This window comes from Impatiens glandulifera, chromosome 3 (assembly GCF_907164915.1).
Source record: "Impatiens glandulifera chromosome 3, dImpGla2.1, whole genome shotgun sequence".
In the NCBI taxonomy this organism is placed as follows: domain Eukaryota; kingdom Viridiplantae; phylum Streptophyta; class Magnoliopsida; order Ericales; family Balsaminaceae; genus Impatiens; species Impatiens glandulifera.
Window position 1 is genome coordinate 7,182,811 of NC_061864.1, and position 18,585 is coordinate 7,201,395.

An 18,585-nucleotide genomic window follows, 5' to 3' on the forward strand; every position below is an offset into this window, starting at 1 on the left:
AATCCACTTTCGCCCATAAATGTCAGCACTTCCAAGTTCCTCCCACTAAGGATGATAATGATGATATAATGTATAATTTTGTCAACAAACCCCTTTTTAGTTCCCTATTTTGCGAGAGAATAATATTTAAATGATAATCAATCATTAGTATGAAGAAGATAGCTAGTTTACTCGATCAATGATGAATGATGATTGTATTTGACTAAAATTCATTCCTCCATTATAGTCAGGATTAAACCTTCTTTTAAACTGTTTGTTTGTTGACGAGACCAGCATCAGCATATAAATAAATTAGTCCCAATTGAGTGGAACTTTATAACTATTCTATTCTATTCAAATCAAAATATCAGATTGCTCGAAAATATAATTAATTTGAACTAACCTAATATATGATTTGAACTATAAAATCTGATTTATGGTCAGATATATAATTTATCAAAATAACTAAATTATTTTGTTCCGTACTAAAAATATATTAGAATTAGAATCAACAAAGAATTTTTTTTTTGTTGTAAATATAAACTAATGAAGTTTATATACATTCTTTTTAATTAACATTGATAATATCAAATTTGTAATATTAAAATATTAACTTTTATTCAATTGTAAGAGTTTATCTTTTTTTTTTATAGTTATTATCTATTTATTGTCACATTTATTTAATTAAATAAGTATTTATTTATTATTATTATTATTATGTCATTTATACATTTTTGAAGCAACAATGTTAACTTCTACATTAACAAAAATAATGCTACACTTTATACTTAATTTTGTAAACAATGTATATGGTCGGATATTAAATTATCAAACCGATCAAATATATCATAAATCTAATTCGTTTGTATATGATTTAATGTAGGATCTAAAAAGTATAAATTATAAAAAAAATTTAAAACAACTCAATTATGTCCATTGTTGTCACCCTAGTTTGATGAGTTACAATTTTCAATCTACACTATGTTTTCTATATATGCAATAAAACAATCCATCTTATTCATAATATTGAATGTTTTTTGTTTTGGTATGGAAGGATGGATTAGACATCACACCATCCATCCAGCATATGAAGATCAATACACAATTTCATTGTGGTCCACATGCTCTCTCCTTTTATCTTTTATTTTTTTGTTCTTCTAATGAATCTATGTTTTTTTCTTCTTCTTGAAAGTGCTGCGAATCTAACTTGAGAACAATCTCATTTCCACTATTTATATTCATTTGAGTATTTATAATGGTCTATTTTATATGATAGTGGAAGGTTAGTAGAAAAAAAAAAGAGAAAGAATAGAGATGAATAACAATATAATATTAACAATGGAAATGATATTATATATGTGAGTTATTTGATATTAATTCAAAGTAACACTTTAGCTAGTCATATACTCATATTAGCCTTTTGAACTTTAAAGAAAATACTATAAGATGAAATGAATATTTATTGTGATCACAAGAGTAAAGATGATTATTTCTCCTCCCCCCAATCATGAAACATTTCAAAAAAGAAAGAAACAAACAAAACAGTTTAAGGTTGTAAGACCCACCCACCCACCACGGGAAATCAAGAGAAAAAAGTTGTGGAGCATTGGGAACTAGGAAAGAAGAACCTCTGCCTTCTGCTCTTAATAGTGTAACTGGATGCACCTGATGTTTCAGAAGACGAAGCAATTTTAACCAAAACCCCTTTGAGTGATTGCTTAAGGCTATTCAAGCACACCCCTTTGCTTGTGCAAAGGACCAATATGCTCTTCACTCTTCCCCCTAAAGACGAAATTTCAGCTCTTACTGTCCCCAGATTCAGGCTTTTCAGTGCCTGGCTCAGCTCCTCAAACAGCTCCGGACGATCCTCACAGCAAACCGATGCCCTTATCAGAATGCTTTCTGGGTTGTTGTTAATTTCACTTGAACAAGCTGCTGCTGCTGCTGCTGCTTCTTCATCTTCTTCTTCGTCCAGAAACAATTCTACAGTTACTTCATCAATGTCCACCGGCACAATCAGGCTTTTGCTAGCCTCAGTTGCTTTTCTCTTCAGATCCTTCACTTGCTCAATTACACTCCCTAACAAGGCTGCCTTATCCATCTGATTAAACCCACACACATAATAACATTACAATGAGAATAGAAAGAGTGAAAGAGAAAAAGAAAAAAGAAACCTTATCTGACTTGGGGACCAGCTTTCTAAGAGCTGCCATCTGAGTATTGATCCTGTCTCTCCTACGCTTCTCCGCTTGACTATGGCTTCTCGAGGCACTTATAGACCTGTCTTCTCCAAAAGGTAATGAGCTCGAATCATGATATCCATGGAATGGAAGAGAATCACCAGGAGGAATATGCCATGGAAGTGAAATGGAGGTTTCTCTTTCTTGGTCTGTCGGAGCTAATTCTTGATCATCAAGTTGAGCAAAACCACAGTAATCTAGTTGTTCCATAATTCCCAAAAAGATATATATATTTATAACTTTCCCTTCTGTAAGAATGACCCTCTTCTCCTCCCCATCATTGTTTATCCCTTTATAGAGAAACAGTCGTCTCTGCTCTGCTCTGTTCTGTTCTTGCTGATAATTCAGTTTATCTTGAGGAGGAGGAAGAAGATGTTGATGGGTGTGAATGGTGATGGCTCATATCATACCAAACCCATTAATTTAGAGTCAAATGAATATTTATCAATTAACCAACCAGTCATCTCAACATCAGGGATATGTCAAGGATACCCCAATCCCACTGGGATCTGAGTGCATAGAAAAATGTCTCTCAAAGAGAATAGTAAATAAATAATGGTCCCATACTAACACTTATGTCTCTTAGGAGTTGTCTTATCTGTACTATATAGATATGTATCTAATAATAAAATAATGTCAGTACAAAAGTCCTAATCACATAAATATGTAAAAATCTCACAAACTGTAGTAATTAGTAGTAAAAGTGATGTGAAGTGTGAATGACACACAACAGAAAGAGGTGGAGTCTACTAATTGGATGAATTTTTCTTTACATCTTTTAAGGGGAAGAAGAAGAAGACAAAAGAAAAACATGAGATAACAATCATCAATGGAGGGTGGGGGCAGATGAACGGCGGCTTTGGGGCCCTAAACACGTTCTTCAAATTAACTCTCACCATAATAAAGGAGGCCTTCATACGGCCTGTTGATTAACCACTCAATTTTATCTTCTTGCCTGTGTTCTTTACAATTTCAATGGTCCATAAGGATTCCCCCTTCTTCATCCATTCATCTATCTATCTGTCTCTTTCTTCAAACAGTAAATCTTTATGCAGTGTCGGTGTCACAATTGAAAAATGAGGCCAACTGATCATCATGCCATGGATCAGTTCTTTTCTCAAAAGATATAAGATGTGCCACTAAGATATGCTTCATTTTCATTCTGTTTTAAGGATTGTTTGATTGTTTTCATTCTTCAAATAATCACAAATTCCAATCTCAAACTTATAAAATCCTCAATTCTCCTTCTTTCTTTTCTTTGTTAGATGAAATCATGTTTGGAAACCCTGCTTAGCTTAGATTCTATGGTTTCTCATTTGAATCTGGATTTAAATCCAGATCCATAACCAGAAAGTGTTTCCAAATAGTTGCATAACTCAAAAGCACAAATAACTAACCAACATTCAACAAATAGAAATAATAAAACACAAACAGCTAATATTATACAATGTTAGACATACATGACATGAGCTATGAGAGTGCTTGATTGGAAATTCACCTTATTTTTGTTTAATTCTTAACATCTTGACATTATCAATTCTGAATTGAAACACTAACACAAGTCAACATTTGATTTCAATATGACCCACAAATTATATATGTCAAGAAATGCAGCAGGATTCACCATGCATCAAATCTTTTTTTTTGTGGTGAAAGTTGACTTTTTTTGCATAATTCATTCATGTATAATAAATAAATAACTTAATTTCAATATTTTCTGTCAACATTTGAAAATAAGAGGAGACATCTTACCCTGTGCCGTCTCAACAAAGCTTTACTTTAGTACTCATTGAAATGGATGCCTCCAAGTTTCCACACCACATAAGTTGTGGAAAACATCACTGTGGTGATAAAAACAAATGAAAAGATGATCACAGCCACATCCATTCCAACCGGAAGCTCGAAAGTCAGACCTGCCTTTGGCATCCCCCTCTTCCCATCATCAAACATATTCGTCGGGGCTTCTGGAAGACCTGATTTCTTCTTCCCTTTATCACTTTCCCTTAAAGCCTCCATCACCTTACTTCCAAGCGCTCCTACTGGCTTAGGCACCTTAGATTCTTTTAATTCATTGTAACGGTTGAGAACTCTGGCCGCCTTAAGTTTCTTTCTTGCAGTTAAAGGCAATCTTGTTGGACCACTTTTCTCCTCATTCACATTATTTTTAGATGCCTCAGAATCTACTACTTTCTCATTTCCGAGAGGACCAGCCTCTTTAGTAATGCTGGTGTCTGTCACAACACGGTCATCTTTTGTTACTAAAAGGCACAAACTCCTCTTTGTTTTACTAAAAGGAAGTTCTCTTAATCCAACTATTTGTATGGGAGAGGTGAAAGCTCTGATCTTTAGAGCTGAATTCACTCTACATTCAGAAGTAAAGTAACAGCATGTGGCCTGCAACAATCATGAAGCAATTTGACATTATTTTTCCCAGGCCAGTTCAAAATCAGAAAATGATAAATAGCATTACAAAACATTTAGCTGTAATTTCCACAAAACAACATCACTAAAAATGAATTAACACAAGGAAAGACTCCCCTTCTTCTAATAAGGATGATAGATATCCTATACAGAATCCTTGTTTAAAGGCTCTAAGCACAGTCCTTATTTAAATGTTAAATCTATGCTTCAATTGAAAAATCGAGGAAAATTCAATAGGTGACGAATGGATATCCCTAAACCCGATAACACAATATCTAATTTGATTGTATAAGTTCAAGAACCAAATTATTCATTCAAAAGTTTTAAGGGATTAATTGGTATATTTCTAATAAGTACATGGTGCTATTTGATCATCTTCCCTAGAGCACCCTATCCGATTCAAAATCACCTAATTCTCTTTGCTTAAATCTATGGAAATAAGTAAATATATGCATTCTCAAGAGAAACCCATCTATAAAACGTATAATTTAACATAACATGTTTATTAACTTAATTCCAGAAGTACATCTAAAAGATTTTTATCTGGTTTTACAAGTTCTAGTCATCATCACTGATAATCTTTTATGGATATAAAACACTGAACAATAATTAATAAGAAGAGAGCAGACAGACATACAGACAGAAGCAAAGAATAGAATCGGTAAAAATGACATGTAAGCTGAAGAGATGGAAGAGATATAGTGTTGAGTTAAGGATTACCACTGAATTCAACGAAGCAGCCATTGTTATTTGCCTACGGACCAACCATTAAGCACCCAAAGAAGAGAGAGAGAAGTGGTGAATCAGAGAAAGACGATGCTCTATCAGCCACTTGGCCATCGCGCGGTGGCTAACCGGATCTTCTATCTACAATTTTAAGCCAATTCCCCGTTTTGCCCACAATCTCTTAAATTCCTTTTACTTTCTTCAAAGAAAATAAAATATACATGGGCAGAAATTGACCAATAAAAATATTCTTATAATTGGTATCAATAAAATTTTATGTAACATGATATACAAAATTTATCCCTTCAAATTAATTCATCTAATCAAATAATATTGTTTAGAAATAAAACTTTACAGTAAATTTTTTAAATAGACGTAATAGTAAGAATACCAATTTAAAACCGCTCCGCACTAACCGAATTAAATTGTTCCGTTTGGGATGATTTTTCTCTGATTTGACCAGTAGTTGACCGAAGATTGAATGTATATAGTATTTGTGTTCCTCACTCCGACCCGTCCCGATCACACCTCGAACACTATAAACACAATAAAATATATAAAATTATCGATATATTTATTTATTAATTATATTTTATAAATTTTTTATGTAATAATATAATTTTTTAATATGTTACAATAAATATTATATTAAAAAAAATCTCCAAAGTAAAACGGTACGAGAATGATAAATGCATTCTCCGTCGTCCAGAACTGCACATTGTCATTCCTACCTAATATCTAATAGAACATAGGTCTTGGATGGGATTATTAAAGATGTGAGCCCAAGCAAAATAATTTTCAAATATTAAATATGTCCCCTCTCATTGTACAAAATTTCTGTGATAAATGATTTTCACTTTGAGTCTTTGATTATTATCCAAGTGTTATACTGTTATTCTATCTGTGTAAAATTGGCCTGACAGCAGCATTAAAATCTTCATAAAACTGCTGCTCCGAGAACCTTTCAGCTCGTTTCCTTGCGGCTGCAGCCATCTTCATTCTGTCGGTTTCCTCCATTCTAACAACATTTAGTATGGCATCCGAGTATTGTTCCAAATCTACCGCAAGAAATCCTGTTTCTTCCACCACTATGTCCATCTTTGGACCGGCAGAATCATGGGCTGAATGAGACTCAAGACAAAAGGAAATAAATCTGTCAGCCATATTAAAAGTATCAGATTTTTCATTTCAAAAATCTGGTGAGTTTCTCACCAATTGGAATCGCTCCAGCTGCCATGTATTCTACCACACTTATGCCAAAATGTTCATCTATCATCGAATGAATTCCAGCCACTGCACCTCCTAAGAGTCGCACCAAGTCTCTGTATTATTTATAATCACGATTCAAGAACACCAGCAAAAGAAAAAAATACAGATGATTTCAACATGTACAAATAAAGAAACAACAAAAACAGAAGTGTTTGTTTCAAAATGAGGCTTATATGCCAAAATGGTGCATACCTGTACATTACATTCACATGGAACTCTACATCATCGTCAATCTCCAATTCAGTGGCCCTGTTTTTCAAATTCTGCACTCTTTCCTCATCTGCCTTGTTTCGACAGCTACCAACAAGCAGGAGCTTAGGCCTTAGTTCATCAGCATTCAGCCTCTTGATGGCAGCTGAAAATGCTTCGAGTTGCAAAACATGCCCCTGACACAAATTACCAGAAAAAAAACCATCAGATGCTACTTTTCAGCATTCTTCTGTCAAGACTCAAGATGTTATATAAAATGCTAACCTTCTCTGGACGAAATTGAGCTACAGATATGATTGTTAGTGGTTTCCTTGATCTTTCGAGTGGAAGCTCCTGTTATAACTGCAACTAGTTAGCATTTGAAGGATATACGTGTATTAAAGACCATATCAGAAAATCATCTTGTCTCTAGTATTTAAATCTAAGAATACAAAGACGATAACTCCAAACAAACAAAAAAAATCCTATGCATGAAAACAAGTACTACAAAAATAAGCATAGTCATAACTTTCAAAAGAATATTTCTTCATCACAAAAATTATCAGGCTTAAGACAATATGAAGAGTGATGAACCTGAAGTCCTGAAGTATCACAAGGTGGATAAACTCGCTTAATACGATCCGGTATCCCCCAAAGCTTTTCAATATGAGATGCTGTCCACGAAGAGTTAACCATTGCAAGGTGTGCACAAGACCCAACCAAGCCATACAACCAACTAAAAACCTTATAATACACGACTTTGCAACGGGATAACCAAATACTGCCAAAAAAACAAACACAATTATTGAGTAATTTCATCAATGAAGAAGAAAAAGAGTAAATGAGGAGAAATAGCAGTTATATGGAAAATGCAGAACAAACCTCCGAGCAATTAAAGTATCATTGTTATACATTGAACTCCTTGCACGCACACGAGATAACATGTCTAAACTGATTGTTGGGTAATGGGTGTAGCAAATGACCTTGCATCCAAACATTCGCGCAATTGGATATGTAAAAGCATAGCCACTGGTATCAAAATAATACAGAGGGGTATACTTGCTTAAAGCTTCAATTGAAAGATACACAGAGCCCAAGCTTTGACCAATCATAGTGAAGCGAGGGTAAGTTGTTTCTTCAATCCACTTCCTCTTATACAAATGAATCACCTTACATATAGAACACCAAACCGGAAATCAAATTATACTTGGAACAGGGAGGAGTATCTGACTTCTACAGAGCTAAAATAAAAGCATTATGATGTTTATTTAACCAGTTTTTGGCAGATACAGTATCAGATCGCATTCAAATGTAGTGGGATTTGGGAAATTGCTAATTTTGGTTATCAAAATAAATCAATACAATGAGGAGATATTAATAATCACTATTACCTTGGGTGGAGAACGCAGCTTCACACCGAAACGATCGACGGCTCGGGCCATAAGACTGTCGGGAGAAGCATCGTGATCACCAGTGTAGATGGCGCAATCGAGATCGGGGCGCTCCTCTTGGACACCCTTGACAGCGCACCAGAGTACTCTCTCCCCTCCGCCACCGTCGTTAGTGTAAGGGTGAAAAAATGCTACCGCCTTCTTGTTGTTTCTTGTAATTCCAAGTACCAATCTCACGAACAAGTTGAGAATCAGAGCTGAAAGAGCGGAGATGATGGACCAAATTACAAGTTGATTTGCCATTTTTGAAGCTGAAATCGACAGTGGCGATTCCTTCTTCAAAGAGTAGATTCACAATAGAAACGCCGTCCAGCGAAGTTTACTCAGGTGATCAGCCGGAAACTCTTGATCGGATTCATGCTTAGGTTTGTTTCAACTTTCAAGTTGAGCAAGTCAATTTTCTTTTCTTTTTTGTGCCAAAGCTGCATATAATTAAAAACTTATTTAATTAAATTTTAAATAATAAATAATATACTGTAATGCAAAAAATAATTAAAAAATATTAAAGTTAATTTTATTTATTTTTTATTTTAAAAGCTTAAAAAAAAACTCAAAATAATGATCATAACTTTAACTTTAACTCATTAATAAAAAATAATAAAATTTATGTGACAAAACTGGGTTAGAAGGTACTAAAAATTTTGAAGCGGAGTTAAAATTTAAAATTTACTGAGTTAAAAAGAAATCCATAAAATCTATTCAGGCTATAATAATAATAACATGAAACAAATAAGAAAATTTTATTTAAATCACCCAGTTATATATATATATATATATAAAATATTTTGGGTCTGGTCCATAAAGTAAAAATCCATTATTATCTAGTGTGTTTTAAATAAAAATGAAAGTAATAATGGTTGAGTTCTCATGCTATTCTTTATTTCTGAAAAATGATTAGAAAGCGAAACTAGGATATGCACTGCAAGATTCTACTCTAGCCATGTTTTAAAACCCTTCAAGCTAGGTTTGAATTGGATTTTAATGAATAATGTTATTAAATTTGTTAATATGTACAATTAAAATGTATAATTTAGAACATTATTTCATATAAATCAACGACTCAATAAGATATTAAAAAAATAGTTTTAAAGTTAATCTTAAAAATAAACGCTCAAACTCAACTTTACCTCTGAAGCTAGGCGTTTCCAAAACTTTATAAAAAAACATTGAGGAATTTAGAATTTTGAGTTAAGCTGACTTAAAAATATTTAAGGTTGATTTAAAGAAAATAAACTTAAAAATAAAGAATAAAAATTAAGTAAATATTTATTCTAATATTGAATTAATTCAAAAAAATTATAGAATTATTTGATCTTATTTTATTTTAAAAAAATGGTATATTAAGCCCATTAAATACATTAACATGTAGTTCGTATATTTGCATGAGTAATTATATAAAAAATTATTAAAAAAAATTATAGTAAAGATGTGATAGCATTTTTTATTTTATTTTTAACCGTTTTAAGTTTATAAGCGGGTCAATCCACAATCTTTTATTTATATATATATATATATATCACCACCTCTTTCAAATCTCATCCAAATAATAATAAATTTATAATCAAACAAAGTTTAACAAATAATTAATGAATATCTCTTAATATATATATATATATATATATATATATATATATATATATATAAATCAATCATTCATTCATCTAACTCTATTTCTCTTTTAATCTCCTCATCTAAAAGATATTTGAGACTTATAAAATAAAATTTTAGTTTTATTGGTATGTGCTATACTAATCTCACTAATTTAACTCCCTATATATAAGTATAATATATATTAAAAAAAAATGTCTGGTGGGTTTAAACCCCACATACATCCGTATCTAAACAATAATAAAGAAATTGAGTTGGAATGATCACATATTCAATCCGTAAATTGTGGACCATTCCACGCGGGCCATGCATGAATATCCTTAGACCGTTTCATGTGTGTGTGTGATGGGCAAGAATAGATGTATATATAGTTTACTTAACTTTTCCTACTTATTAACAAAAAAAAAAATTAATGTTGTGCTGAATTTTCTTTTATTTACTTTAAAATTATATTCTTTTACAATTTTTTATTTTGGGGTTTGATTTAAATGAAATAATATTTTAAAATATTTTTTAATTAGATATATATTAACCAATTTAATAACATTTATTTATCAACAATAACCTATAATTAATTTAGAAGTTCATATAAATGATATAATTGGGGTCAGGTTAACCTTCTTACAAAACAAATCTTGATCTAAAAAAAGAAAAGAAAAAGAAGTATGTTTATATAAGTCAATCTTAAATCATTGTTTTGTAGATATTTTCATCTTAGCTAGTCATAAACATTTTCTTCCATGGTCCATATTTCCCACATAAATCAGGTTTCTTGATTAGTTGAACTAATCTTAGATCTAAATAAGACAAACCTTAGATTTATTCATGCATTTGTTTATTTTTAACTCTTCTTTTCTCTTTTTGTTTATTTCCAATTTGCAACATAAAATAAGACAAGGGTGAAAACATGGACTGAAGAAATTATAGAAAATTAAGGTCAATTTTATAAACACTAATTACATTATCAATATTGCAAGTCTATTACAACTATCAAAACCAATCATACTCTAAGCATATTATTTCAAATAAATTAATTAAGGAAACGATTTAGTTGAACTATAATCAGGCTAATATCATCAATGGAGCCTCTTAACACCGACAATTGAGCGAGCTTCTTACATGCAGACGACAACGGTTCAGGATTATCAACGTCTGTACAAAGCGCCCGAATTACATCTACAGCCTCTTGATTATCGACCTAAATTAAAATACTTAATTAATCACCGCATACACAATAAAATTTTAATTAATTAATTAGAGATTGTAATTAAGTATGTACCTTTTCCCAAAGTCCATCAGAAGCAAGGATCAAAAATTCACAATCACTGGAAACAGGTAATATGGTTGTCTCCGGTTCAGCAGTTAGCCACGGTTTTAAATGTCCATCTCCAATCCCTCTAGACACCGCAAGAGATCCTTGTACTCGACAAACTCCACGACCACTATCCACATATCCACCCTGCATCATCTTCATTAAATTAATCAAATGTTTTCTTCAACAATATCAATTTTAATTAACAATTCATTACCAGGCTTTCTATTCGCGCCATTTCATCTTGTCTTGAAGGACGATGATCGGTAGTTAGTGGCACTGCCACTCCTCCTCGGCTCATCACAGCCCTACAATCGCCGGCATTAGAGACTATAAGTTCTCCTTCACGTATCAAGGCCGTCACACAACAAGCTCCTCCACGCCCACTAATTACATTATCATCTTCATTTAAAAACTGCCTATCGGTCTTAAGATAACCCTCTTTTATTGCTGCTTCTACTTCACCGTCACCGCATTCATTTCTTCTCCGTAGTTCTTCCATGATGTTCTTGTCCATATGCTTTGCTGCAAACTCAGCAGCCGCCGACCCTCCATGCCCATCAAAAACACCGAAAAATCCCTGTAAAAATCAACATTATATATAACTAGCTAATTATGATTAGGTTAGGTATATATATATTATATTATTATACATACCTCTTTGGAATCTCCTTGAAAGTTGAGGACAGCTGAATATCGATCTTCCATGGGACCTTTCTTCCCGCGTTTGCAATAGGCAGAATATGCATCTTCTTGGAACTCAAATTCCCTGAATGTATCAACGGGTGGGAAACTGAAGGAAATGATCGGGATGTTGATCCTTGCGGGCCTTTTTCTCTTTAGAAGGTCTGCTGATGAAACAGAGGAAGAAGAATAATGATTTGGTTCATGTTCTTTCAAGGTATGCTCTGCTGCTGGCGATGAAGAAGGTGGAGGAGGGGATGATAATCCATGATAAGACAGGCTGCTGGAGGGAGAAGAATTGGAGAGAATTCTATGAACCCTAGTTGGTATTGGAGAGAATACAAGATGAATGGAATTAGTCATTGATTGGGGAACTAACATTTTTATATATTGTTGAACAAATAATAGAGGGAGATCGATCTATATATAGAGATCGAACTGCAGGTTCTCAGAGAGAAAGACCAAAGACGGCGCCGTTGGAACTTGGGAGACGATTGAGGAGACTATTTCCTGTTTTGCTTTTCTTGCATGGCGTGCCGGATTCAATGTCATACAATTAATATATTTGTCTGAGGCAGAATAGTTCAATAATGGGAAGAAGAAGAGGAGAAGAAAAAGAAGAATTTGACTTAGTACTTTTAAGTTTTAAACATCACAATTAATTGTCTACCTAATAGTACAAAAGACCATTTTAGTCTTCTCTTTTTTCAAAAAATAAAAATTAAAAATTAAGAGATTATTCAGAAACCAAATATTATAAGTTGAAGCAATTTAGAAAATAACAGTAAAAAATATATTTAATTTAATTATTTCATATTATTATATTTAAAAAGATGTATACCTATAAACATACATTAATAATAATAAGCAAAGAATATCATATTTAGATATGCATAAATAATTGTCAATAAAACAAGTGTTTTACAAAAACTTATATATTGATTTAAGAAATCAATAACAAAGAAAAAAAATTAATAATTGAAGATAAATAAAAAAACAAGTGTTGCAAAAAAAAAAAAAAAAGATGAGTGTTCTCCAATAAGACTATCGTGCGGAATACAAGAAAGTGATAAACAATGACGTATGAAAAAAAGATGAAAATAGACTTTAATTATCAAAGATGAAAAATTTATAGTAAATGAAAAAGACTACACGTATTAAAATACAAAAAACAGAAAAACTTAAACACCTTACTTACTCGTAACTGTAGAATAATGGTGATGTAACAGAAATTAATATAAACCACAAACAATTAATGGCTGATATTAATTAATATACTAAAGGGTCCAAAAAAATGGGTGAATTTGTTAAGTGGGGTCCGACTTGAACATGTCTACAGTATTATGATGAGTGTCGATCTTCTTTAACTTAATTCTCTTCTCAGTACGAAAAAAATGATAACGGACATCAATATGTTTGGTTCTATTATGATGCACTTGATATTTGGTCAAACAGATAGCACTTAAATTATCACAAAAAAAAACAATTGTTTGATCATGATGGATACCAAGGTCACTGATTAATCCTTTCAATCATATACTCTCCTTGGTTGCTCCCGTTAGCACCATATACTCAGCCTCGGTAATGGACAACGTCACAGTCGATTGTAATGTTGTCTTCCGACTAACCATAGAGTCACCAAGGGTGTAAACATAATTAGTCATTGATCTTCTACCATCGATATCTGCAGCATAATTTGAATTTGAATAACCAGTTACAAGATACTAATTATTACTCCCATAAATGTTTATGTCTTGACCAACATCTGATGTGCCTCACGGATAGCGAAATATTCGCTTTACCATTTGCTAGTGTTCCTTACCAGGTCAAGACATAAACATACTAACAACACTAACTGAATACGCAATATTAGGTCTAGTGCATATCATGACATACATTAAACTACCCACCGCACTAACATACGGTACATGAGACATGTGTAACTTCTTAGCTCCAGACTTAGGTGTGAATGCAGACAAATGAGTCGTAACAGTTGCATGAGTATTTAGAGCCTTTACTATACTCATCCCAAAATGAGACAACATTTTCAAAATATAACTCTTCTGTAAAATAAATAGCTTCTTTTGAATTCGATCTCTTACTATTTCCATGCCCAGAACTTTTCGTGCTCCATCTAGATCTTTCATATCAAACTCAAAACTGAGAAAGTCTTTCATCTTTTGAATCTCTGACATTTTCTTGGCTTCAATAGCATGTCATCTACATACAAGAGTAAATAAATCAAAGAACCATCACCGATTTTGTTGTGATAGACACAACAATTAGGCATGGAAAATTTGCAGTTCTCGGGGGACCCGAACCGGACCCAAAGTTGACCCGAAAAATCGGGTCCATGTTTGACCTGAACTTGACCGGTCCCAACCCGATGGGTACCCGACCCGACCCGAACCCGATTTTAGATTAAAAATTCATAATTTTTTTATAATTTTTTAAATATATCTAGTTCTTTTTATCCAATTAATAACATAATATTGATTTTCACCTTTTTAAAATTTTCTCCCTTTTAAAATAAAATAAATAAAAATTAATTTTAAACAATCCTATACACAAATTTAAAGAAACTAATAAATGTTAAATCTATATCTATTGGGTCTAGTCAATTAGAATTCATAATTTCAATACATATATAATCCATAAACTAGTTGCTTAACACTTATAAAATCTATATTTTTTTATAATTTTGTTTAGAAAAATCCAGCAATAACATAAAAGATATATATATTTTCACTATTTTGGCACAAAATTACATATCTATGTCTATTTAATATAGTAATATAGCATACAATTTAAGTCTTTTTTTTCACACCAATAGATCCAAAAAAAATTTTAGCAAACAAAATACTAGATCTAACGCAAACAAAATATAGATCTTCAAAATATATCAAATTCAAAATACTAGATCTAACCTAAACAAAATAATAGATCTCCAAAATATATCAAATTCAAAATACTAGATCTAACCCAAACAAAATAATAGATCTCCAAATTATATCAAATTCAAAATACATTTTCTCAAAAATATATCCAATTCTTGAAATCTTTATTCTACAATTCTCTCCTTAACGTCATCTACATCTGTAAAAATAAAAAATAATTAGCTAAAAACATTTACAAATTATAATCGCAAATGATAAAATTATACCTAAATCTTTATCGCAATCTAGGTCCAAATCTTTATCTGTGTCCATGAACGATGTTTTATTTGGAGGTTCACCTACACATTATTAATGTAAAAATTGAATAATAAGAAGAAAAAAGAGAATAATACTTTATTGTTTTTCAAAATATTATTAACAATACCTGATAACCAACTTTTTGCACACATAAGAGCCTCCACCATCTCCACATTAAGCCTACTCCGATGAGGACCAACAATTTTACCACTTGTACTAAACGCAGACTCTGAAGCAACTATTGACACTGGAATCGTTAACAAATCTCTTGCAATTGCTCGTAACGTGGGATATTTAAAGTTACCATTCCAATAAGCGAGAACATCAATATTCATGGTTGTTGGGAGAAATTTTTCCTTCAAATACATATTTAGCTCAGATTTCATTTGTGTGCTCATATATACGTCGCTCTCACAAAAGCTAGTAAAGTCTGCAGGATAGATAGTACTCATTGACCGGAGAATATTTGTGTCACTTGTGGTCATTGGGGTATTTGAAATATCATTTGTGTATTCCTTCAACAAATAATAAACTTTTGACGCACTTCATCTAACTTTGTTTTCCATTCACTTGGGTAAAAACGTGTAAAATAATATTGAACCAACTTCAATTTATTCCTCGGATCCAGAATACAGGCAACAACCATCAAGATATGTGTATCTAACCAATATTTGTCAAACTTTGACATCATTAAAATTGTCATATCTTGAATCTTTTCAATGGGAGACTCTATCCAAGTAGAGAAAGTTAGTTTAATCTCACATATTTTAGCAAAACATATATTCGACGTAGGATATTTTGTTGAAGAAAATAGTTCAGTCACATTGAAAAATAGTTCAAGTCTTTCACATACTTCTTGGGCAAGATCTCATTCATTATCGTTTGGCTCGTGTTTGTATTGTCTATCCCGAAGAGAGCATCGACAAAAAAACCAACTTATATTTTAAAGCAGTTCTTAGCATGAAAAAAGTTGAATTCCATCGAGTTGGACAATCAAGAGACAATTTATTACTCATGTAAATTCCAAGTGTCCTTGCATTATCTTCAAATTCCTCTATCCTTCTAGGCGAAGCCAACCAATACACGACACTATCACACACTTTCTCAATTGACGACTTAATCACATCTAACCCATCTTTCACAATCAAATTTAAAATGTGTGCACAACAACGCATATGAACATATTCACCGTTAGATAATAAATGGCTTTTGTGCAACCTATGCACCACATCTTGAACCATTACATCATTTGTAGAGCAATTGTCAACGGTGATGGTTGACAATTTCAAGTCTGAATTCCATTCCAACAATGTATTCGTTAACACATTGCCAAAGTTTCGCTTTTATGAGGACATGGTACATAGATAAATCTCAATAAAAAACTTTGCAACACCCATTTATCGTCGATAAAATGTGATGTCACAACCATATACTCTTTCCGTTGGTATGTGCAAGTCCACATGTCAGTGGTGATAGCGATTCTTGATTCATTTCTTTCTAGCAAAAGCTTCACTCTCGCCTTTTCAACCTCATAAATCTTTAACACGTCTTTTTTAGTGGTGTTTCTTGATGGAAAGCGCATTGGTTTTTGACGAACATATTCAAGTAAATCTCTAAACTTGATGTGTTCTACCATAGAAAGTGGATAGTCGTGGAAAAGGATCATCATTGCAACATGTCTTCGAAATTCTTCATCAGTAAATGAATCGGAGTCAACAACTTGTTTTTCCTTCAACAAATTTACGTTTTGCACTTTCTTGCATCTTCCATGATGTTTAAACAAATGAGAAGTTCCATTGATCGAAGAACCACCCAAATATTTACCACAATAATTACATTTCGCTTTAGGAATCCCATCAATACTCTCCTTAGTGAAATGCTCCCAAATTGCACTTCTATATTTTTTTAGTAGCATTTTCACTAATCTCTTCTCTTTCATTTTCAACATGATTCAAGTGTTCCCTAACGGATTCTGTTGTGTTATCAAAACAATCTAAGAACTCTTCTGTAGTGGCTGCCCTTACAGTTTCTCTGGTTTGACTCATTTGACTAAAACAAATTAAATAGCAAAAACGTCAAGTGGACAATCTTGATCATAACTCTAATTATTCAAAAAAATAATACTAATTTAAACTGACAAACCTACAAGTACAGCAAACAAAAACAAGATTGGATGCATATTAAAATCACAAATACAATTTATTCCATTCTACTCTCTTACTCTCAAACTCACAAAATTTAGAATGAATTGTCATGAACTTTGGCTATAAATACATTTCCTAATGTATATCCAATTAAACTACTTCATTTCCTAATGTAGAAAACTTTCTTATGATGCAAGCAATTATTAGATAAGAATAAATGACAACCTTCTTCCAATGGGAAATTTGAATACTTGTATTCTAATTGGTTGTTATCTCTAATACTACTACTTGAGTAAATAAGTTGTAATTAACAATTCATTCAAGAAAATACATAATCATATTTTATCATTCTTTCATTGTTCTTCATTTCTTCTTTGTAAATCCAATTAGGGCTCTACTTTTCTATTTAAGAAGAAAAGTTTCATAACTAAATTAGTATTGTGTTATAATTAGATTATTCATAAAATTTATTTGAAATATAACTCTTTATTCTACATAAATTTGGTACATAGACAGCCATAATAATTTTACCTACATAAACTTGACACTACAATTAACTTTGTCATCAATAAAAGAATTTAGTATCAAGATCAACTCATTTAAGAAGCCATAAACAGTAACACAAATTCTCTGTGTTGACCACAATCTTAAGTTAAACGTAAATATTTGTAATGCGATAAAGCTCCTTAATCCACTTTATAAAAAGAAATCAGGAAATTAAAGATGCTATTAACAGTTCTCTAATCTCTTATTAGGACAAAGTTTTCATCAACTTGAATTACTGCATTGCTTGATAATAAGTTGAGTGAAGCTTCATGTGTTTTATCACCAAAGACAAATGGAGTTCACTCTTATTCTAATAAAGCATGCATACCTTATATGGAGGCACAAGCAAATACGAATATCTCTGGCCCTTTTCTAGTTTCAGTTTATCCTTTAAAGACTGAAGGTGATATGCATACTCTAACTGTTAGAGTGCCTGGATGTGTTGATTGGACACCTGAAAAAAAAAGGACCATATTAATGTCAGTGAAACTGTCATTGATGTTGTAATAAAGTTAACATTAGCGCAACCAATTTGCTGGACGGGAATGGGAAAACCGAATCTCACATGAATCTTGTTTCTAATCTAGCTAAAACTGATTGTGACCGTGTAGGACCAAGTCCAAAAGGGGAGACTTTGCTGCTCCAGAATAATCTCATTCAAGGACCCACAGTAACTACAACAACTAGTAATCTAAACATTAGTCCTGTTAAGAAACAACCACATAGGAAGAGGGAAACTGAGGATACCGAAATTGATTTGTTGAAGTCAACCTGTTATGATTTCAATCTGACTGTACATAGCCTTTTACATCAAGAAAAGGA

At 32.3% G+C, this 18,585-nt stretch overlaps 4 protein-coding genes across 4 annotated transcripts; all 4 read right to left on the reverse strand.

Moving 5' to 3' along the window:
- Window positions 1–1,441: 1,441 nt before the first annotated feature.
- Window positions 1,442–3,482, reverse strand: LOC124931662 (transcription factor bHLH51-like). The gene is made up of 2 exons (XM_047472185.1): window positions 2,154–3,482; window positions 1,442–2,080 (listed from the first exon to the last, which is right to left on the reverse strand). The coding sequence occupies exons 1-2, from the start codon at window positions 2,427–2,429 to the stop codon at window positions 1,562–1,564; spliced, it is 795 nt and encodes a 264-aa protein (XP_047328141.1). The 5' UTR covers window positions 2,430–3,482; the 3' UTR covers window positions 1,442–1,561.
- A 139-nt stretch (window positions 3,483–3,621) lies between these two features.
- Window positions 3,622–5,523, reverse strand: LOC124931664. Its single transcript, XM_047472186.1, has 2 exons — window positions 5,361–5,523; window positions 3,622–4,613 (listed from the first exon to the last, which is right to left on the reverse strand). Exons 1-2 carry the CDS (start codon window positions 5,382–5,384, stop codon window positions 3,999–4,001), a joined length of 639 nt encoding a protein of 212 aa, XP_047328142.1. The 5' UTR covers window positions 5,385–5,523; the 3' UTR covers window positions 3,622–3,998.
- A 614-nt stretch (window positions 5,524–6,137) lies between these two features.
- On the reverse strand, window positions 6,138–8,654 carry LOC124931660 (GDP-Man:Man(3)GlcNAc(2)-PP-Dol alpha-1,2-mannosyltransferase-like). The gene is made up of 8 exons (XM_047472183.1): window positions 8,216–8,654; window positions 7,707–7,993; window positions 7,419–7,605; window positions 7,110–7,178; window positions 6,828–7,021; window positions 6,579–6,688; window positions 6,258–6,487; window positions 6,138–6,215 (listed from the first exon to the last, which is right to left on the reverse strand). The coding sequence occupies exons 1-7, from the start codon at window positions 8,516–8,518 to the stop codon at window positions 6,264–6,266; spliced, it is 1,374 nt and encodes a 457-aa protein (XP_047328139.1). The 5' UTR covers window positions 8,519–8,654; the 3' UTR covers window positions 6,138–6,215; window positions 6,258–6,263.
- Window positions 8,655–10,826: 2,172 nt separating this feature from the next.
- On the reverse strand, window positions 10,827–12,260 carry LOC124931661 (probable protein phosphatase 2C 25). The gene is made up of 4 exons (XM_047472184.1): window positions 11,853–12,260; window positions 11,413–11,775; window positions 11,163–11,342; window positions 10,827–11,081 (listed from the first exon to the last, which is right to left on the reverse strand). Exons 1-4 carry the CDS (start codon window positions 12,258–12,260, stop codon window positions 10,914–10,916), a joined length of 1,119 nt encoding a protein of 372 aa, XP_047328140.1. The 3' UTR covers window positions 10,827–10,913.
- Between the last annotated feature and the right edge of the window lie 6,325 nt (window positions 12,261–18,585).